This window comes from Ranitomeya imitator, chromosome 1, assembly GCF_032444005.1.
Source record: "Ranitomeya imitator isolate aRanImi1 chromosome 1, aRanImi1.pri, whole genome shotgun sequence".
Taxonomy (NCBI): domain Eukaryota; kingdom Metazoa; phylum Chordata; class Amphibia; order Anura; family Dendrobatidae; genus Ranitomeya; species Ranitomeya imitator.
In genome coordinates this window covers 890,907,721-890,931,960 of record NC_091282.1, presented here as the reverse complement: position 1 = coordinate 890,931,960, position 24,240 = coordinate 890,907,721, and the positions used below count along the sequence as shown (strand labels likewise).

The 24,240-nt window shown below is 41.9% G+C and overlaps 1 protein-coding gene across 1 annotated transcript in view; it reads left to right on the top strand.

Annotated features, from left to right (window-relative positions):
• The window catches only part of FRAS1 (Fraser extracellular matrix complex subunit 1), an 845,787-nt gene that overhangs the window by 765,281 nt on the left and 56,266 nt on the right, over positions 1-24,240 (top strand). Inside the window, exons 54-59 of the mRNA XM_069743201.1 lie at positions 7,568-7,736; positions 9,951-10,197; positions 15,485-15,829; positions 17,364-17,524; positions 20,099-20,246; positions 21,450-21,655. Coding sequence (XP_069599302.1) covers positions 7,568-7,736; positions 9,951-10,197; positions 15,485-15,829; positions 17,364-17,524; positions 20,099-20,246; positions 21,450-21,655 — 1,276 coding nt within the window. The remainder of the gene's footprint in view (positions 1-7,567; positions 7,737-9,950; positions 10,198-15,484; positions 15,830-17,363; positions 17,525-20,098; positions 20,247-21,449; positions 21,656-24,240) is intronic.

Below are 24,240 nucleotides of genomic sequence, written 5' to 3'. Positions count from 1 at the left end.
CTCAGCACAGGAAACAATGTAAACACATCCAATTGTGAAGTTTATTTTTATTCCAAGATCTGTTGATTAAAATATACTTTTGTTCGTGGCACTGTCGGGGTCGTCACGACAATACCCTTCCTTCACCAGTCATTCCAAATCAGAATAAGAGCAGTGATACCGGGGTGAAGAATGAGTCAGACAAAAGCTGGTTCAAACTCAGTGCCTGCTCGTGCTTCCACACGTAGTGGTAACGTCACAGCAACTGAATGTATTTTCTAATACACAACATTATATGATCTATTGGGGGAAGGTGTGCAGAGGGCGGGGTTAGGCGGGGTTTAAGCAATGTATCTAGTATTCAGTCTTTCTGGTTGGCTCTGACACCATCTGATGAATCTTCCTTTCTCCACGTCGTTCTAAGTTTCGATTTCAAGAGAAATGATACTTGTCCTTCTGGAATGTGTAACTTGCTTCTTCAGCAGGGCGAATCTGGGGCAAAGGTGAATACTGGCAGCCATCTTAAATACAGTTACATATGCATTAGCAAGCATAAAGGAAAAAACTTATTGTTTCACAGCATAAGAATACATAAAAGTACAAAACAGTATAAAGATAATATATTTTTACCTTGACAATCCCCCCTAAACACTAAGTTTTTCCCTAAAAAGAAAGATCCTTCAAGACTGTCCATGCGATGGGGAAAGGGGAGGTGGATTTCTTCATCCAGACACCTCAGAAGCTCTCCCCTTGTGAGAGGCCTCCAGGCAGCTGAACCCTTCACTAGCTTCACATGGAGTTCTCCCGCTGTCCCTAAACTAACTCTCTTAGCATCATCTGAGAGTAAAGGGTATTGTCTATCTTCTTGAGGGGGACATACTTGGGGATCTCCCCTTGATCAGTGCCATTGTACTCTGATGAGTCTACTTCTTGGTTGAGGAAGGTGCCAGTCGGAGTTGCCTCAGTGATAACCTTTTTATACAGGGGAATAACACAACAGAGGATTATTGATCCAACTACAAGGAGAGCAATCAGTACTAGACAAGCTTGTTGAAGGAATCCTTTGAGCCCACCCAACCAGCCGGAAAAGAAAGATGTGTCTACTCCAACATTAGTTTTTAATTCTGCTGCTAACCCATTTATCTTTTTAAGAGCTATCATGGTCTTTCCATTTACCCCAGAGTTCTGAGGGATATAGGTACAACATTCCTCTCCCACCATCCTACAGACTCCTCCTTTTTCAGCTAAGATCATATCAAGGGCGAGTCGGTTTTGGAAGGTCATTCTAGTATTAGGGCTCAATTCCTCAACTATACCCTGAAAGGCATCACAGCTAAAATTGACAAACCTTTGTTCACTGTAATATATGTAATTGATCCCATCAACATTTTTGTTAATCTGCACTTGTGGATTAAAGAAGCAAAGCTAGCATAGATCTGGTTCTGGGCTTTAAATTGGTCAGGCACCCCCCTTGGCACTCCAATGCCATCGACATATACCAATGGATCTTCTTCATAACTCATGTGGAGCTGATCGAGACTTCTCCTCTTTCTGGTATATTCATCAGGTATCTCCGGATCCCAAGGTAAAATCTTGAACTGCACAGCTAGTTTAACAAGGGTGCATTGACCTGTCCAGGCATTAGGCAACCTAGGACGGAGCTTACCATCTCCACATAACCAATAAATGTCGTACATATACTGTGTATGATTAACTAGCAAGTCAGTATCTAGGGAACTGTTCTCTTTGCAGAAACCTGTCTCGAAGACCCCTACTGGAGTACCTGTAGTGTCGTGGGAATTATAGCAGGTATAATTATCAGCTAATACGGTTATCCCCCCTGGGACCTTTAGTGTGGGTTCTTCATGAATTAGTGGGACATAATCTGAGCAATCAGTGGACATTAAACCCTTCAACAGATTCATAACACAGGCAGTGGTATTAAGTATATCCAATATATCCCAAATTTGATCATCTGGACAATCTGTGGCCCTAACCAATTTATCCCACATTTGTATAACTGACAATTTTATTGGCTATACCCATCTGTACTACTAATCTTTTATGATATTGTACAAACTTATTATTCAAGGATATTGGGGAATTTAGACTGTCCCATGCGGTTACCAATATTATTATTATATGGAAATACGAAAAACTAAAACATTATGTTTCCTTATTTGCTACTAGTCTGTTTGACCAGCTTGCAGTGCGATACGTGGATCCATGTCGGCCTTCCTTCCAGCTTTACTGACATAGAAGTAATGAGGACTTGGTAGGGACCGTCATACAGGGGTTCTAGTCCGTGTCTTCTGACATAGCTTTTCACGACCATAAAACCACCAGGCTTCAAATTGTGACCAATATCGGTTTCTGCTGAATCTGGAAGCAAAGAAGAAACTAAAACATGGGTGTTAGCAACATCTAAACTAAGCTGAATAACATATTGAACAGCACAGTCAGTTTCTTCTGACAACTACTGAGACTGGAAATTTGCAACTGAGAACCTAGCACCAAACAATATCTCATATGGGGACAGGCCATATTTTGCAATAGAGGTAGTACGAATATATAAGAGCCCTGGCCATGGAGCCGTAGTCTCCTGCATCAATTTGGTCAATTGTCCCTTCAGTGTGCCATTCAGCCTCTTAACTTTCCCACTGGATTGTGGATGGTACGGAGTATGGAGGGCTACAGTGGATCCAAGCATTGTCAGAACCTCCTGATACACATGAGAAGGAAAGTCCGGGTCTTGGTCACTTTCAACAACTTCTGGAACACCATATCTGCATATAACTTCCATCACCAGTTTCTTTACTGTGGTCTTTGCAGTCACGTTGGTAACGGGGAATACTTCTGGCCAACTGGAGAACATATCGACAACCACCAGACAATATTCATACCTTCAGACTTAGGCAACGTGATGAGGTCCACCTGGAGCCTTTGGAAAGGATAGTCGGGCTTAGCAAGGTGCTTCGGGGTTACACATTGAAGTTGACCGGGATTACAGGTCTGACAGATACCTCGATGTGTGGGCCCATGCGCCCACGTGGCAATAGCAGGGTACATCCGCTTAGAGAGACACACAAGTTGGTCCTTTTCCAGCGACCATTGTCCATACGTGCTCCATCAGTCTTCCCACTGCTTCACTTCTTCCTTTGGAGACATTCTCTGCATCGTCATTAAGCAGTCTCGCGGGGTCCGGTAGAAAACCTCCGTCTGTCGTAGATCATCAGGTTCCTGTAGAGTCAGTGTTTCTTGTAACTGTTTACGCTGAGAGCGTGTGGTCACCATAGCTGGTATGGTCTGTTCAACGGGCAGAAGAGCAGCAGCTTTTTTTTTTTTGCATATCCGCAAAGGTGTTACCAACTGTGGACTGTTCCATAGTACCGTGCTCCTTAACTTTGATAATGGCCACCTGGGTAGGTAATTTGATTGAGTCCATGAGGGCTTTAACAGCTTCAACATTCTTCACTGAGTCCCGGCGGTAGTAACAAACCCTCGATTGGTCCATAGGGCTCCGAAATCATGAGCAATACCAAATGCATACTGTGAGTCCGTATATATTAGCCCGCCTGTCTTTGGCCAGAACACATGCAGTAGACAGAGCCTGAAGTTCTGCTTCTTGTCCTGACAGTGAGGGAGGGAGTGTAGCTGCGTGCAATACAGTATCTTCCGTAGTAACAGCGTATCCGGTGTGAAATCTGCCAAAATCATCACCATATCTTGAACAGTCTTTCAGGGCCTTGTAGAGAAATTGCATTATGCGGGATGCGTCCGGTATCCACTGACAACAAGTACATAATACAAGAAAACGCTGGAGTTCAGTCTCATCTTTTGTAGCTGACGGCTATTTTTCTTTCTTCTGTGAGGTGTCTGGCACCCTGAAGGAGACAGTGACCAAAAATATCACTTGACCAAGGCAGAACCGAAGTTTCGAGGCCGAAACCCGACAGTTCAGATCTGCCAGATACTTGTGAAAACTAACAGTGGCAACAATGGCTTCCTGCTCTGTCTGTGCACACAACAAAAAAAAATGACCCACATACTGAAGCAGCGTGACATAGGGATATTCTAACTGCCAGGGTTAACGACACTATCCCCCCTATTTTTTTTTTCAAACTGATTGGGAAAGGACATGTAAGATACACATCTCATTATGCTCATCTGCATAGGGGTTATATAACATAAATACCATCTGACCATCATCTTGGCTCACCAACTCTCTAGGTCTGCTCAGGTGCACTTATACGTCCATCATATTATCTTTGTCTGTAAAATGGGAAAGGTTTGTTCTCAGGGTCAGCCAATTATTTTAGCGTAGCTAGCTAGTCAGAGGGCTTCCAGGGATAATACTCCTGTATCTGTCTTACACTACCTGATGTGGTTGGTTCTCTGGTGGTGGGGGTGACTAGATGACCGGTTGGGGGTGACATGACATGCTGGTCTACAGCTCCTTCCCAAAAGGATTACTGTCAGCTTACTCCCAAAAGTTAATGTCCCCACTACCCACTAACCACAATCCTGTGTGAGCTTCTTATATCACTACATGTGATCTTGTCTGGACAGGATTCAGTGTAATTCACTTACGTTGGGTTGCAGCACAGATTATACAAGTATTTCTCCAGTCTGGGTTTGTCTGACCGCAATGTTTACAAGTCCATCTGTCTTGTCTTGGTATGAGAATTAACATGGCGAGGGAGATTTCCAGACACAGGGTTAAAATGGATATTGGAGTATGAGACTGGATTTGTGTAAGGGAGGGGGGCTGGAGCTGGAGTCTAGTGGGCCACTGATAAGGAATGGAGCTGCGTCCTTGAAGCTGCCGATCCTGCTCCTTGAAGCTGCGGTGGGGGCTACAGAGCGCAGCTGCTGATACAGAATGGGTTAAGTTCTTCTGGAAACTTTGTACTACTTTTAATGCATCGTCCGGAGTGGAATTCTCGATGTCAGGTCTGACTGACATTATTGCCTCTTTCAATTCAGATTTAAAACTCGGACATCAAAGCTACCACAAAAATGTGTAAATGGGCTTTATTATACAGTGAAAACCCCAGATCTTTAAACACTACCATAAGACGCCCATAGAACTTCTCGGCAGTCTAGGATATATTGGTGCCTTGGGGTTAAAGGGGCACAGAGCTTACAGTCGGGAGAAGAGACTTAATTTCCTGGGGAGGGACCATATTACCCAGCAGGGAGCCCCCCTGTTTCAAATTTCTTATTGTTTGCTTTCCCAACACATTATTCTCAGTCACTTTCTCAGTTCCTTCTTGCACCACAAAACATCCAGTTTTTGTCATAGCAATAGACAATTTTTCCCTTTTTTTTTTTCAACGTAACAAAACAGATCCGAATTCACTTTCTCTGTTAATCCTTAATTTGCTATATATATCAACCATTCAACTTGAAACAGGTGAATCTTTTACCAATTTTTTTTCAATTACACTGATAACCAAACAATCCCCTAAAACAAAACACATTTCACTTTAAACTTACAATAATTCTTTCTAATTCAATACAACATTGTACTATAGCGCATACTACACAAGGATAGAAAATTCCGAGAGAACGCAGCGACTCGCCCCCTCCATACCAGAAACACAGAGATAAGAATTTACAGCATTCCTCAACACAAAAGAAGAAAGGCACAGCGCAGCTGTTTGACCCCTCCCATCGGGTGTCTCGGAAAACCACACAGAGTAACGGAATACAGCAGTTCTCAGACTTAATTAATTTCTACAAAACCTTCACACAACTCATATGCCAGAACACCCTAGGAAAACTAATGATTGAGGTATTTTATAACCAAACATGGGCTCTGCATCCTTTCATCTTTCCTCTCCATCAACCTTTTTCCATTCCTCGTTCTTTAAACCTCGCGCAACTCGCAGATGAGCTTGCGCTTGTTCTAACAGTCCTTTATCTTTCAACATGCCCTTTTTTGTTCTCTATGAGATTGTGCCATGTAGACGGTTGCAATCTCCCTGTCGAGGGCAATCCTACATGCTTGTACAACCTCTCAACATTCTTGACTGACTTCTTGCCCTCCCGTGACTCTACTATTGTCTTGACTTCCACAGCATCCTCACTTAACTCGTGGGGCACGGACTTCTTCTGCTATAAGAAACGCAACATGACTCACAGAATACTACGCCCTTCTGCAGCAGGCCGCTGACAGCGACAACAACACTTGTGTCCTAACACGGAGCCTCGCGTTCGACGTGTTATGAATAAAGAGCCTCGCGCTCGATATCCTGTCCCTAACCTGAACACCAGTGATTACAGTCTGTCCTGTCACGATATTCTAAATGTTGTGAGGCCGTCTCCTAGTGAGACCCCTCCACTGTGTTTCTGGTGGTCCCCCTCTTGGGACATCTTAATTACCGATATGTGCAAGTGTGTGCAAGTGTTTCTGGCGGTCCCCCTCTTGGGACGTCTTAATTACCGATATGTGCAAGTGTGTGCAAGTGTTTCTGGTGGTCCCGCTCTTGGGACGTCTTAATTACCGATATGTGCGTGCAATATCACAGAGGCTACGTCTCCTATCCCTTTCTCAAAGCCGCCCACAATCCACAAACTTCCTCAATCTTTCACTCTATCACTACTAGGCAACAGTCACGGGTAGGGTGGTTGAATGGAGTACAATGACCGGTGGAGGAGGTGTGGTGTACACGAGGACGCGCAGAGTGCGACGTCTCTCAGTTGCTGGTTCGAAGCGTGGCACGGGATCGCGCTCGGTCTCACCACTCGACCGGTCACTCCCCAGACCCAAGGAGACCACAAACTAACCAATAATGGCTGAAACACTAGCAAGTGTGACACATACATAGTATGTGTTCTCCACTTACCGTGTTTGGAGGGTGATCAGTCCTCGAGGTCAGCCACTACGGGTGTCGTCCACGGACATCCAGGCATGGGTCCAGGGGGTCTCGGATCGCCGGCCACGCCCCACGTTGGTTGCGCCAAATTGTCGGGGTCGTCACGACAATACCCTTCCTTCACCAGTCATTCCAAATCAGAATAAGAGCAGTGGTACCGGGGTGAAGAATGAGTCAGACAAAAGCTGGTTCAAACTCAGTGCCTGCTCGTGCTTCCACACGTAGTGGTAACGTCACAGCAACTGACTTTATTTTCTAATACACAACATTATATGATCTATTGGGGGAAGGTGTGCAGAGGGCAGGGTTTAAGCAATGTATCTAGTATTCAGTCTTTCTGGTTGGCTGACACCATCTGATGAATCTTCCTTTCTCCACGTCGTTCTAAGTTTCGATTTCAAGAGAAATGATACTTGTCCGTCTGGAATGTGTAACTTGCTTCTTCAGCAGGGCGAATCTGGGGCAAAGGTGAATACTGGCAGCCATCTTAAATACAGTTACATATGCATTACCAAGCATAAAGGGAAAAACTTATTGTTTCACAGCATAAGAATACATAAAAGTACAAAACTGTATAAAGATAATATATTTTTACCTTGACAGCACAACGCCTTTAATGTAATGTATGCACTACATACTAATAAATACTTAGGTTTTTTTTTTCATGGAGTTTGTTAATAATGTGATTACCGTATTTTTATTCAAAGTTACAACGTAAGCGAGAAAGCAGGAACTATAAGTGTAACCGTAAAAAGGACAGGAAATCTTAATCAGTATGCAATAGTCTTATGCCGGACAGAACAGGGAACTGCCACATCAAGCTCAAGTGTGGGCTCCAGACCAGGACAGCAGGACTATGTGGAATATGCTGGCCAGGTAAATATATTCACAGCTTATTCTCCTTTTAATCATCATGCAATGTAGTGGTGCAAAATTCTATGCTGATTCTTAATATAATATTTCTGTATGAGGTTCACAACTCCCAATGTTATGATGCAGCATAGACATAGAGGCAGATGGAGGCAGACAGCATTTTATCATCATTTAAAGGTAACCTGTCATGACAGCATGGCAACAAGGAGGAAATGAGCCGCTTGCTGTCACTCATAGGCGCGTGCACGGCGCGGTTACAGTACACGAGGGTTGGCTGTAATCACTCCCCGGCACTTTAATCAAAATGCTGGGAGTAATTACAGCCGCTGCTCACAGTATAGTTAACAGCAACTATAACCACTCCCAGCACTGCCCCTATGAAAGTGAGCTCCTCCAGGTAGGATATGGCCCGGTGCACATGGTCAGTAATTGGCAGCGCTTTGGGCGCAGCACATGTCCGCTGCGTCCAAAGTGCTGCCGGCTATTGAATGCAGGTGAATACGCATGTGATCACTGAACCGTGCAGAATCACCGCATCCCAATACATTGGATGGGTGACATTTATCTTGCAGAGGCTAGCGTCTCCGCAAGATAAATAGACATGTTGCGGTCTGGAAAGACGCGCTACATGTCCGTCTACGTGTGTGATCCGCGGGCGTTGGTGCATGCATAGTGGACATGAATCCCATCTACTATGCTGTGACATCTGGACGCTGCGGAAGTACGCATCGTCCAACCCGCACCATGTACTGACCGTGGGAATGTACCCTAAAAGTTAATTTCCTCCTGTTAACCATACATTCAGTAAGATGCCCAGGCAACATTTTAATGATGTAACCTATATAAATAATTTTGCCAGAATAAATAATGTAGAGCACACATATGCTCTCATATAGTGTGAGTCATGGAGATTATTAGAAAAATCAGAATAAGCAAAATGGCTAATATATATAGTGAAATACTTTGTTTATATATTTTTTTGATATTATATTAATAATGTGAAAATGTGTGAGACTTGAAAAAAACATACAAAGACAAAAACAGCTTGGCTATATGGGGAGATTTGCCCTCTTAGACCCATAGATTAGTGGTCTATATATAGGAGATGTAATAAAGTGTGCCTATGCATATTAATTTATAGATTCACAAACAAGTCTGTATAAAAGCTTAATAGCTAGTTATATAGTCCTCCATCTGTATTAACATAAAGCAATAGTAAGCCATAGATGAGAGACTTGTCATAGTAAGTGACAAACAGACAAAATCAGCTGAGAGAAACCCTCTCACTCTCTATATCCTAAAAAATATCAACATCTGTAGGATTTAATCACCCAGTAAACGAAAAAGGTTTTTAAAGAAACTTTAGATGGCTATATATGGTGGAATAGTACCTGAAACCTTGACTCCTGTATGGGGGGACAGGACCATGCTGAGCTGTACCTCGACGCACGTTTCACCCTCTAGGCTTCGTTTTAATGCTCTTTGCAGATTAACCCCATATCTGCAAGTAAATAGCTTTTTTTTTGCACAGGTTCTCTTTAAATCTATGCCTATGCAGGGAGATTAAAGTTAGGGTAGAGAAATAAATTAGCACAGACATTTGAACCTATTTTTCAAGGCTGGACACTCATAATTTAAGCCATTATTAGATAGTTTTGCTACTTCAGGAATGACACTAGTTTTGATTAAACTAATCAAATAATGAATGAAGCAATTTATTAAGGTTTGTCCACTGCCGTTCCCCAATATACTCCATTATTGGCTTTGCTCTTTTTGTGATGGCTAGAACACTTTTTACAGCAGGCTTTCCATAGAGCAAATGGCACAGGCTGTTTTAAAATTGTTGTACACCGTCTCCAGAACAGGAATTCCTTTTTGCCTGCCTACACATTTAATTCTATTACAGGATGACAGCATTTGACTCTGACATTTGACATGCAGTACACAGTTCTACAACAATGCAGTTTGTTGCTTAGCGTGCAAAATATTAGTGTTTTATTCTATTCTCTGCCATTTTCTTTTCAATGAACATCTAGTAAACTGACGAGAAAAGTAATAGAATTTGTGTGGGTGTAATTACAGTACTTAGCACCCCCAGAAAATTACTGTAACAGTTAATAAACTGGAATGAATGGCTTAAAGTGACATTTCGTTATTAATTTTATAAGAAAGCTGCAGTGTGTGTATATAAACATATGCCCTATGTGAATGTACCAGGTGCAGTTTGATGAGCGAGAAGACAGTAAAGCCTGTACCATCATCATTAATGACGACCAGGTATATGAGAATATTGAACATTTCATGGTGGAGCTGAGCATGCCAGCCTATGCACTTCTGGGCCAGATCACCAAGGCCACGGTTAACATTAATGACACAGAAGATGAGCCCACTTTGCAGTTTGATAAGAAGATCTACCGTGCTAATGAGAGTGCTGATGTCCTGTCTGTACCTATTGAAAGGAAAGGTACGTTACATTGTTTCCTTATCCTAGGTGATGTGACGATACGGCCCAATGTAACATTCTGCAAATCTAGAACCACACATGCAATTTTATTTCGTTTCAAAACTGCTGTCAGTGTAGCCTTCATATTTTTTAGACCAGTTTCACAAAATTAAGCAGAACTGAAACTAATTTTGGGTACAAGGCGCCCTGCACATTGGATAGAGATGTGCTCTTCAGCTGCATTCAATGTATACATGCGGCTGCTGCTCCCAGAGCTATTAACAGCTAATCGGTGGGGGTGCCTGAGGTCAGACCCATCTAATATTGATGATCTATCTATCAGAAGGATAGGCCATCATTATTATATTCCTAGGCGTCCCCTTTGATTCAGACCCCAGACCAGACCCCTAAAATTAATTCAGACCCCAGACAAAAAAAAATTGATTTATAAATGCAGTACTAGAATAGCTACTAGTGAGGATCATCACACAAGATCAATGTCATGCCGTCGAATGCAACGGCACATGGAAGTTATGTGATGATCCTCACTAGTAGCTATTCTAGTTCTGCATTTATAAATAATTAGTGTTTAACTTTACATGAACCTCGTCTCAAGCTATTTAGGAACCAGTTTTCTGTTGTTTGCATTGAGAAGAAGTTGTGGCAGTGAACTGGCCAGAGGATAGTGAGACATAAGGAACCAGTCTTTGATTGACTAGTTGACATGCCTATGAGCTGGAATAGCAGAACATGTGTAAAGAAGTTTGTATGTTGAGTGTTATTAAATGGGACAGAGAGCAAAAAAAATTAGGCTGTAGCCTAATTTTAAGCTGGCAGCCATAACTCAAGAAAATAGTTCATAAATTCAATAAGAAAAAACTTAAACCAAGATTTATTGAGACTGATGTTTTTCGTATGACAGTCTTAATGAGGGATTTGCTGGTGTAAGATACACTGAATTTATTAAGACTCCCATGACATTTAATAAATTAAATGCAACTTATCAATGCCGATAACCTCTCCAGAGATATTACTCTAGTGCGGGACTGGAGTAACACTTCCAGTGGTGTCACAAACACTGCCAATTTGATGGGCAAGTGAAGCTATGGTTTGGCTCCTTCCCAGCCCCGCCTATTTTGACACAGCTAATTGAATCTAGCTTGAAAATGCCAAAAATTAACTACATTTTTGCAAAACTTCACATTGTTAAAAAAAATATTGCAACTATTCAAAGTATTTGATGCCAGTTTTCTGGTATGGACATTTTAATGTTTTTAAACTTTGGGTGACAGTCAGGTCTACTGGGTCTGGATAACTGGTACCTACTATATGCTACTCTCGGGTTTCAGATTGTGTCCACCAGCTAAATGCCCCTGATATAATCAATCTATGGACCATTCCACATATCATAGATGGTGATTTATGGGGGCAGGATCCATATGTAACAAAGTCTACTACATTTTCATGTTACTAAGTTAGGATACTGAGTAAATATATGTTTTAGCGACATAAGATTGAAATATAGCAGCCATGGTTAATATCAGGTTTCGGTGTCAGCACATTATAAGAATATGAGCACAGATATGCTGCCAGAAACTGATGATCCAGCATAACTGCAGTGCATATTAGTCTATTACATATTGAAATAGCTGTGTGATTTGAAATACCTTTAAAGAAAATGTATACTTGAGAAAAATAATTTCTTCCCCTCTCCTGTGCTAGCGGACTCTGAAACTATCCGAATTCTGTGTCATGTCAATTATAGAAACCAGTAATGCAGTCATATATTTTCCATAATGACCATATTACATTCATTATTATGCACCTAAATGACTTAGAACTCCTAAATGAGGCTCTCTAACATTCACAATTTAATTACTGCTGCTTCACTTTGCTGCAAGAATGGGCCAAATACTATTAGGTCACCATCAGCACTTTCCGCTGCTATAATGATACTTTTCATAGAGCATTTTGTCCAAGTTATACTACGTGACAGCAGGATCACCCGTGTCCTTACATCATTAGAGCTTACGGTAATACAGTTCCGAATGTTCTCATACTGACTGTTATCAATGGCAATTATGTACTCACTAGATTGTCCCCTGATTCTAACGCATGGAGTAGTCTAGAAAATGTATAGTAGTAAGAAGCCACCCCATGTAGTATATAGCACAGCCCACGTAGTATATAACACAGCTCACGCAGTATATAACACAGCCCACGTAGTATATAACACAGGCCACGTAGTTTATAAAACAGCCCACGTATTATATAACATAGCCCACATAGTATATAACACAGCCACATAGTATATAGCACAGCCAGGTAGTATATAGCGCATCCACGTAGTATATTGCACAGCCACATAGTATATAGCCCAGCCATGTAGTATATAGCACAGGCACATAGTATATAGCACAGCCCATGCAGTATATAACACAGCCACGTAGTATATTGCACAGCCACGTAGCAAATAACATAGGCCACATAGTATATAGCACAGCCACGTAGTATATAGCACAGCTACATAGTATATAACACAGCCATGTAGTATATAGCACAGCCACGTAGTATATAGCAGCCACGTAGTATATAGTATAGGAATGTAGTATACATATAGCACAGCCCACACATAGTATATAGCACAGCCACGTAGTATATAGCACAGGCACGTAGTATATAGCACAGCTACGTAGTATATAGCACAGCTACGTAGTATATAACACAGCCATGTAGTATATAGCACAGCCACGTAGTTTATTGCAGAGCCATGCAGTATATAACACAACCCACATAGTATATAGCACAGCCCATGCAGTATATAACACAGCCCGTGTAGTATATAGCACAGCCCACGTAGTATATAGCACAGCCCACGCAGTATATAACACAGCCCATGCAATATATAAAACAGCCACGTAGTATATAGCACAACCACGTAGTATATATCACAGCCATGTAGTATATAGCACAGCCCACGTAGTGTAGAGCACAGGCAGTATATAACACAGCACATGCAGTATGTAACACAGCCCACGTAATATATAACACAGTCCACGTAGTATATAACTCAGCCCACGTAGTATATAGCAATGTGGGCACCATATCCCTTTTTTTTTTTTGCAAAAAAACGTATCAACTATATACCCTGTTTTTTCCATCTTTTGACTAGCACTTGCATATTACTGTGATTTTTTTACAACAGAATATTTTTGACCTCACTGTGCTCTTTTGTGTCTTCCCTGTTAAAAAAGAATTAAAATAAAAAATAGTTATATACTCACCTTCTAGCGGCCCCCGGATCCAGCCCAGGCCTTTAGCGATGCTCCTCGCGACGCTCCGTTCCCAGTAATGCCTTGCGGCAATAACATGTGATGATGTAGCGGTCCCGCGAGACCGCTACGTCATCACGGGTTGTTGCCGCAATACATTCTTGGGACCGAAGCGGGAAAGGCTGACGCGGACGACGGAAGGTGAGAATATAATGATTTTTTTTTTTATTATTTTTAACATTATATGTTTTTACTATAGATGCTGCATAGGCAGCATCAATAGTAAAAAGTTGGTCACACAGGGTTAATGGCAGCGTTAATGGATTGCGTTACACCGCGTTATGCCACGGTGTAACGCAGTCCGTTCAACGGACTGCTAAAACACTATGTGGGCGCTGACTGGAGGGGAGTAGGGAGGGGGCACTGACTGGAGGGGAGTAGGGAGGGGCCAATTCGCGGCCGGACTGTGCCTGTCACTGATTGGATGCGACCAATCAGCGACCCGGGATTTCCGCGACAGACAGACGGAAGTATCCCTTAGACAACTATATATATATATATAGATCCCTCTAAAATGATTCTAAAAAGTAGCATGTCATGGTAAATTTCTTTTTCAAGATTGCACTCAACAAAAGAGCAATGATTACTTAAAGGGAACTTGTCACGTTGTACATGTAGCCAGACCTGTGGACAGAAGGAGAAACCGAGAAGAATGATGTTTAGGTTTGTTTGAAAAGATTCAGTATATCTTGTATTTTATTCATTAGAATCCATGGTGTTTTCTATACACAGGGGTTCAGCGGGAGGTCCTACTAGTGATTGACAGCTATCTCTGCATGTACAGTCATAGTGAAGACTGTGAATCACTAGTAGGACCGCCCACCGGACTCATCTACATACAAACACAAGATTTCAATGAATAAAATACAAGGCTTACCATAAAAAATGTCTATCAATCTGATCAGCTCCTCCTGCTCTATAACATCCTGCCTACAGATATAATTTTTTACATGTCAGGTTCCTTTTAAAGTTAAGAATTGCTTAGATTTTCTAAAATGTCTTGCAGAGCCCTAAAATCTTATATCAGGCTCCAAAAAAATGTTGACAAATAAGTTTGTATGAGGGTGGCCTGATAGGGTTTCTGCTGTAATAACCCCGAATTACTCTTTTTACACAATTCTAAGTCTTCATAGTAGTCATCATAGTACATCTACTCAGTTTCTCTATACACAGATCATGTATGCATTGCAAAAGCTATGTAGACAGCTTGATATTACAGAATTTACCAAATAAAACCGGAATGGTGTCACGTTCAGAATTCTCTGGAACTTCCATTATAGTTTGTAGACAATGGAGACTCCACAATTTTGCATTCTGTTGAACTCACATCAGTAAACGACTTTGTGATTGCTTTGGCTGTGTTGCGTATTTGTCTGATTTCCTATTATCCGTATCGCAGTGACTGTCACATCTAATGGAAATACCTAAATAGAAGCAGCCCGATGACGCGACCCATTACAGATATCTGCGCTGCTGCTAGCTGAGACCCTTTTCATTTAACAATGCGCTTTGATCTTAGACAGTAATATCCGACGCTTGAAACGCTACTTTATATTTTCCGCTTTCACTTTTGTTATGATTTCTTTCTATGCAATTTCTTTTATGTCTTTGTAGCTTCTTATCTGGATTTGTTTCCAAATTACATTGGATTCTCCTGTTTGTTTGTTTGTTTCTTTCTTTTCTTCACCCGTACAGGGTGTATTTGGAAGGAGAAGTTTGGTAATACTATCTAGTTGGCTTAGTTTAGAGAACATAGAGTTATTTTAGGGGAGTTCCATCTAAAATGTAAAAGGTGGTTATATATCAGTATATTATGTGTCACTTTTAGGTGTTCGTCTGATAGGAAAATAGTATTCACAACAGAATATTAAAATATCAGTATGTTCAATATGTGGGCAGATATTGGGTGTAAACTCTGTAATATCGGAGTAGACTAATTGCAATTAATAACATAAATTACATTCCTTTTTTAACAGGTGATCCAGGAAGCATTGTTTCAACTATTTGCTACACTGTCCCCAAATCGGCTAAAGGCAGTAGTCTTTATGCATTGGAGTCAGGGTCTGACTTTAAGTCCAGGGGAATGACCAATGAAAATCGTGTCATTTTTGGACCTGGAATTACCATGTCCACATGTGACATCAAAGTAATAGATGACAGCGAATATGAAGATGAGGAAGAATTTGAGGTCGCCCTTGCTGACACTTCAGAGAATGCTAGACTTGGAAGCATTGCAACTGCTAAGGTTGTTATTGAAGGACCCAATGATGCTTCAACAGTCTTCTTGGGCAATGCGACCTTCACTGTCAACGAAGATGCAGGTATTAATGAGCCATAATTCATAATACATGCTCTGAAAGTTTTGCTCATTTAAATGTTTCTAGTAATACAAGTAGTGTCATTTTAGAAGTGTAATTTGAGACATGGTTATAATTTCCATATATGTTTCTTATCCTTCCATATGTGTTTCTTATAATTCCATGCGTGTTATGGTTTCTGAATTCGAAAAAAAAAAAGAAAATAGGTAATGCTACACCCATATATAGAGAAGATGCCATGGCACGTTCAGAATGCAGAAAAAGGTTATATTTCATGTCTGCAAGTGTAGGCCAATGTTAACATCACAGCCATTAGGTGAGACAGACAGGTGCGTGCTGGAGACATGATTTGTATTTGTATAGTCAAAGTACTGACATAATAAAAAATATGCAGCAACTGAGCACATATGGAGTGGGGTGCATCCATAGGTTTGTTATACAATAAGTGATTCTAAAGGGTACTTATCATTTGAAATTAATTTTGATATGTTTTATAGACTTAATGTGCTGACGATCAGTGGGAGTCTACATCCTGAAAACCCCACCGATTGCTCAAAACACTACTCTCTTAAGGTACCGTCACATTAAGCGACGCTGCAGCGATCCAGACAACGATCCCGATCGCTGCAACGTCACTGTGTGGTCGCTGGAGAGCTGTCACACAGACAGCTCTCCAGCGACCAACGATGCCGGTCCCCTGGTAACCTGCACTGACTGTGAGCGCCAGCCGCTGTGATTTGCCTTCCGGCTGGCTCACAGTCAGTGCAGAGAAGCACAGCGCCGGGGGACAGACAGCGGAAGGTAAGTATGTAGTGTTTTTTTTTTTTTTACGTTTACGCTGGTAACCAGGGTAAACATCGGGTTACTAAGCGTGGCCCTGCGCTTAGTAACCCGATGTTTACCCTGGTTACCAATGAAGACATCGCTGAATCGGGGTCACACACGCCGATTCAGCGATGTCTGCGGGAGGTCCAGCGACGAAACAAAGTTCTGGACTTTCTGTGCCGACCAACGATGGCACAGCAGGATCCTGATCGCTGCTGCCTGTCAAACTGAACGATATCGCTATCCAGGACGCTGCAACGTCATGGATCGCTAGCGATATCGTTCAGTGTGAAGGTACCTTTACTTCTCCAAGCAGCAGGGCTCAACTCCTGAATGATCAAGTGCAGGCGTAGTGTATGAACCCATGGACTTATTGATCACATACACTACTTAGTCTGTGCCCCCCATGATAGTTATCCTTTAAACGTAACACTCAGCTAATTTTTTATGAAATATTGTAAGACCGGTTTATCCCCATCTGGTTTATTAGATAACCATATAACCAAGTACACAACCAAGGCAGCGCTTAATTGGTTTTTTTAACATATTCTTACCTGCAAAGAACAACAAATAAATAGTTAATAACGATACAGTGTATACTTTGGTTACATGCATGTCTCTGTTACATCATTTTCTATGTTATTAGCCCACTATTCAGTCATATACTTGATGAGACTTTACCTATATCCTGATGTATTCAACTGTCCAACAGGATCTGTAGAGATACCAGTGATGCGTAGCGGACCAGACCTTTCTGTGCCAACATCTGTTTGGTGTGCCACTCGCCCTTCAGATCCACCTTCTGCTACACCTGGAATTGACTACATACCAAGCTCCAAAAAAATAGAATTTAGACCTGGTAAAACCATAGAGGCAAGTTACTACATGATTGTCTTTATATTATGCTGTGTATATTGTGATTGTGTAGCTGTCCTGACATGCCAAAGGTAGAAAATAGTTCAATCACTTTTCACCATAGTTAGTGTGACCCTTAGAATTATTCCAGTTCTCCAAAATAGCAAAAATACTAGTCAAGATAAGGCACAACTGTCCAAGATTGTAGACTTCTATGCTCACTGTGAAGAAATGGAAAGAGGCAGAAAAAGTGGTGAACATATTGTGTTAAGAACACCAGGGCTTTTCTGATCTGCTATCCCCTGTGTACTCCCCTTAGTCTTTGCTATAAGACATTTCCGAATTCTCTCCAAGTTGACAGGACAAAAGTGCCAGTATCCAACAGTAAGAATACACCTCTCTATTGTGGTATATTGTAACCGTAAGTAAGGCTTTCATTAGCTGAAACGCGTAGGTTAGCTAGTTGGCTGCTGGATGATGTGAACACTGATACATTTTTAATGTGAATCAATAAACGTGGATTTTACTTACGTTTCCTACACAGTCTCGCTGGAATCCTCCTTTTCCACTTCTATATTGTAGGTGTCATTGATGGTGCTGCAACTTGAAGCGCTGACTATGTTCTAGTCTAATTAGTTGTGCAAATGAGATGGCTTAGCCCTTTGCAGACCGTTTTATAATGAGATGTCCTATCCCACTCAGTAGTTGGTTAACTAAGCTCTCTATACTTACCATATTTTGTGGTTTGTAAGACGCACCGGATTATGAGACGCACTCAAAATTTTGAGGAGAAAAATAGGAAAAAAATTTCTTTTAAATAAAATAGTGGTGCTTTTTACAATCCATGCATTTTATTGCTTACCGGGGGTGGTGGCTGTGGTGAAGCAGGGTCCCAGAGTCGCTGCTGGCGGAGGCAGAAGTGGGGCGATGCTGCGGAGACCAGACTGGGAAAAAGGGGTGTTTAGATGTGCGACACTGCAGGTGTTCGTTGTCGCCGACATTTTGTGAAAACCTGGAGCCCCCCGCACTTCCATGGTTTACTTTTCAGTGGACTCTGAGAAAATGGCTGTCGGGGGCGACGCATGTGCAGATGGAGATCTTGGCGTTGAGATCTCATCTCCCGAGATCTTGGTGCCAAGATCTCCATCTATGCATGCCCTGCTACCGGCAGCCATTTTCCCGGAGTCCACCGCAATGTAAACCATAGACGTGCGGGGTCCCGGTCTTTCACCGGGGCCCTTGCACCACCGAACAGCAGTGTCGAACCTCCAAACACCCCCTCATCCCAGCCTGCGGCCTGCAGCAACGTGCCACTCTTGCCTCCTCCAGCAGCAATCCTGGGACCCTGCTCCATCGCAGCTGGTAAGGTATATATGAATTATAAGACGCACCCCCATTTCCCCCAAAAAATTTTTTGGGGAAAAGTTCATCTTGTAATCCGAAAAATACGGTAATTTGCACAAGTCTGTGCTTTTTTTTGGTCATGAAATTGTGTAGTACACCCATTACCGCTACAATACTCTACAAAAGCAGCTAACTCAGCTAATGTAAAGGAGTGGGCCTTGTGTTTGTGTATCCTCTACAAATCATTCACCACCTAGTAAACGTTCATTTTATGAGAATATTTCTGAAGACCTCTACAGGCTTTCTTCATTGTACAACTCAGTGCCAGCCTTAATTAAACTGTCCATAAGCCTCTTTATTATTCCAATTAAAATGCTGTAAATGTGGTCAAGAAAATGCTGGGCCTATTAGTGTAAAATTAGCAGATTTCTATTTCTGCGCCTTCATTTAGCTTTACTACTGCTACATTCATATTTTTATCTATAAATATATCTTTTACAGTGTAGAAGAGCAGATAAATACAATTTATTTCCCAGTATTATATAATGCAGGAGTATCTTCTAAGTTGGTTAATATATAAAGTGCCTTTCTATCAGTTTCTATCTATGTTCCAACTAACCTAATATAACATTGGTGTCATTTTCTGCTTGATCTGAATACACTATTAGTACTATTAGAGCACCACCCCATTAAAGAAATAATCTGCCCCAGAAAAATATAAACTTTACCTTGCATGAGTCTGCATGGTGCTTCTCTTAATAGTTTGTGCTTTTCCAACTTTCATATTTCATATATTGCAGGTTGTGTAGAACTAGGAGTGACCCAGTCTCCTCTCCTTTTCTGCGCCTTCCTCCATCTCCTCACGCTAATTTGTCCTACAGTAATCCCCATGTGTTTTCTATTTCTACATTGATCAGTACAGTTCCTGTATGACAGCCCACTTGCACTCTGGGATGTAGCAATAAATGCCTTTCCTTTTTGATATTTTCATTCATTTCAATGGAAGACAATAGCTTTAACTTATGAGGTATAGGTCCCAGATGCAGGTTCTAGATTTATCTTATTGTTTAAAAATCTAACGTTAACTTCTACACTAAGTATACTTCTATGATTGCTAGGGTTCATAAATTCCATATGTACTATATTCTTAGTACATATTTTACCTCGGGTGATAAATATCTCAGGTTCACTTGACGTATGAAATAAATAAGATTTTTATCTAACGGGTTATTTGCTTGCATCTTACAGCTCTGCACCCTGTCCATACTTGATGATACGCAACACCCAGTTATCGAGGGATTGGAGACGTTTGTGGTGTTCCTCAGCTCTGCACAAGGGGCCGAACTCACAAAACCTTTTCAGGCAACAGTGGCCATAAATGATACCTATCAGGATGGTGAGAGAACCTGTGCTGACCATACAAGATATAGAAATAAGCCTTACAGAAGGAGCACTACAGATTTGATTAACCTTGACCTTTTTTGGATTGCAAAGTTATACAATTTGCCAATCTAATCATTTGGTATCCAGTAAAAAAATTTTAAAAGTTACAAGTATTTTTTTTATCAAGTTAGCCTATTGGTGATGGATGGCCAAAGGATGGGATCCTTTATAGCCATCCAGTAAAAACAAATAGATACATTAAATAAATAAATAAATAAATAAATAAAGAAAAAATATATATATATATATATATATATTTTTTTTTTTTTACATGGGAACCTAATGGTGATATATAGCAGACAGATATATCTGATAGATGGTGTCCATCAGTTTTCATGAATGTTTACCATCTTGGGATATGTTTCGTTTAGAGACAAGTTAAGGAAATACACATCTGAATGAGACTGGATCTGGCTTACAAGAACCATTGGGACTAGTAATGAGCGTATGTGCTCGGATAAGATGCTAACCGAGCATGTTCGTGTCTTAACCAAGTGTCTTTGATGTGCTCGAAAAACATGTTCAAGGTCCCGCGGCTGTTTGACAGCCACAACACATGCAGGGATTGCTTAACAAGCAGGCAGCCTCTGCATGTATTGCATGCAGCTGTGGGAACTAGAACATATTTTTCGAGCACTCCAAAGACACTCGGTTAGCATACAAGCATGCTCGGATAGCGCCTTATCCAAGCACGTTCACGTATCACTAATTAGGACATACACCTATAAAATGCTCTTCGTCTGACACTTTTTTTGGCTTTATAAATCTTTGGTTTTAAAGTATAAAAAGTCATATGACAATCTTTAAATTTGTGAAGACATTATAGATACTAAATACACACGCACAATACCAAAATGAGTGCTCTGCTGAAGTATAAAAAGTGCCACGCTGTAACAAATTAGAACGTATTGACGCATTTTAGTCACGTGAAAAATTGGGTGGGTGTTTCTCTTCTCTGGGCACAGATCTTCCTTTTTCCTTAAATCTTAATCTCTAACTGCCTTGCTCGCAGTAAAATAAAATTGTGAAAGAAAACACCATCTGTTCAGCCCAAACAAATGTGTCTCAGATAAATCTGTGAAACATTTCATTTCATGTAATCTTCTGTTCTTTTGAAATATTGCACTGTTTAATATTTCTTTTGGTTTCCCTCTAGTTCCCAGCATGCAGTTTGGTAAAGACATATTCACAGTAAAGGAGAAGGATGGATTGCTGCATGTTCCTGTCATACGTAGCGGAGATTTAAGTTACGAGTCTTCAGTACGTTGTTACACACAGTCTCAATCTGCTCAAGTGATGGATGACTTTGAAGAAAGAAGAAATTCTGATGATTCCCGTGTTATATTTTTGAAAGGGGAAAAAGTAGGTTTCTTTATTGGTTATGTTTTTATAAAGGATGTTACGAAAGGGAAAGGTAACTCTTGGGCAGCTGTTCCATTGTATTTTAAAAGACTAGAAGAATTAAGACTAGTCCTATTGTCCTGATCACCAGCTTGCATTTTTCTAGGACAGTTTGAGTGGATTTTGATGCAAAAATGGCTACAAAAAACGCAATTGCCGTTCATATTCCGTGTTTCTTTTTCTGTAATCAGCCTTATTCAGTCTGTGTGCAGACCCAAATCTGCAGTAAGAACCTGAGATTCTGCTGTGGATTTCTGCTGCAGATTCTGGAAAAAAAGATACATCAGATTTAATCTGGGGATAGGCGTTTCACAAATTGTTGCCAAAACACCATTCCCAATGTATTCTTCCAACACTAAAGCAATTCGATGTCTTAAGGTACCTTCACACTCAGCGACGCTGCAGCGATACCGACAACGATGTCGATCGCTGCAGCGTCGCTGGAGAGCTGTCACACAGACAGCTCTCCAGCAACCAACAATCCCGAGGTACCCAGGTAACCAGGGTAAACATCGGGTTGCTAAACCCGATGTTTACCCTGGTTACCAGCGTAAAAGTAAAAAAAAACAAACACTACATACTTACCTACCGCTGTCTGTCCCCGGCGCTCAGCTTCTCTGCACTCCTCCTGCACTGACTGTGAGCACAGCGGCCGGAAAGCAGAGCGGTGACGTCACCGCTGTGCTTTCCGGCTGACCGACGCTCACAGCCAGTGCAAGAGGAGTGCAGAGAAGCTGAGCTCCGGGGACAGACAGCGGTAGGTAAGTATGTAGTGTTTGTTTTTTTTACTTTTACGCTGGTAACCAGGGTAAACATCGGGTTACTAAGCGCGGCCCTGCGCTTAGTAACCCGATATTTACCCTGGTTACCAGTGAAGACATCGCTGGATCGGTGTCACACACGCCGATCCAGCGATGTCTGCAGGGAGTCCAGCGACGAAATAAAGTTCTGGACTTTCCTCAGCGACCAACGATCTCCCAGCAGGGGCCTGATCGTTGGTCGCTGTCACACAGAACGATTTCCTTAACGATATCGTTGTTACGTCACAAAAAGCAACGATATCGTTAACGATATCGTTATGTGTGAAGGTACCGTTACTCATACATATTCTCGATCTGTTAGGACCCTTCTGTTGTAGCGTGTTATCTCACCTACAGAGATATTTCTGTTTAGAAGTAAAACGTACATGACAGGACGATATTGTAGTATGATATCTTAGTAATATTGCGTTGCCTCTTGGGAAGTGCTAATTTTCAATAGAGGGACAGGTTTTTTTTTCCTTCTGAAGGAGTGATATTTTGCATAGTGACTAGTGATGAGCGAGTGTACTCGTTGCTCGGGTTTTCCCCAGCATGCTCGGGTGACCTCCAAGTATTTATGACTGCTCAGAGATTTATGTAGAGGAGCTGCGGAGACACCATCACGTGTTTCTCAACGCAGGCAGTGAATAGCCAGGCCTTTCCCCGGGAAGGAACAACCAAGGGAAGGGCAGCATCCAATAAAGGAAAATATCCAATAAAGGAAAACCACCTATGCCAAGCATGGTATCCATCCACAGACAGCTGTTTCGGGGTTTTTGCCCCTCATCAGTGTGGAGTAGGAAACTGGCTATCAGGAGCAGTGCCTAGTAGAAAGTCTATAAAGGCACGGATGATTGACCTCGGAGAGACCAAAACATCCAACACCGCGGAGACACCATCATGTGTTTCTCAATGCAGTGATCCAGAACACTGCCACCAAATATGCAAATGCATGTAGAGGAGCTGCGGAGACACCATCACGTGTTTCTCAACGCAGGCAGTGAATAGCCAGGCCTTTCCCCGGGAAGGAACAACCAAGGGAAGGGCAGCATCCAATAAAGGAAAACATCCAATAAAGGATAACCACCTATGCCAAGCATGGTATCCATCCACAGACAGCTGTTTCGGGGTTTAGTTTTCATTGTGGCAGCTGAATGATTTACAGCCCTTTCAGGGCTTATCTGCAGCATTCTATAATGCTGTAGATAAGCCCTGGTCCAACCTGCAAGATGAGAAAAATAAGTTTTATTATACTCAACCTGGGGGGGGCAGTTCGGTCTGAAGGGTGGTTGTGCAGGTCCGGGTTCGGCGCCTCCCATCTTCTTGCAATGCCGCCCTCCTGTTGCTGCATTGCTCCATGGCATCACGCTCCTGCGCAGGCGTACTTATCTGCACTATTGAGGGCAGACCAAAGTACTGCAGTGTGCAGGTGCTGGGAAAGGTCAGAGAGGCCCAGTGCACTGTCCAAAGCCCCTGGGCGCACGCATCCCATCCATGTCCCACATGGGTAAGCATTATGTACAGCACTTTCCATAGACACGTGGCACTTTATCTTAATTGGTACATGCTTTATCTATGTTTAGTTTAGCTTTTGTACCTTGGGCACCACAGGTATTAAATGCCCCTTTAGACACTGGACAGATTTTCATGACTTATTTACATATTGTTGGTGCTATTCTCTCTGTGTTCCCTGGGACCGCTAAACTGGTAGTGCCCTAATACTAGATATGTTACTTTTTGATTGTG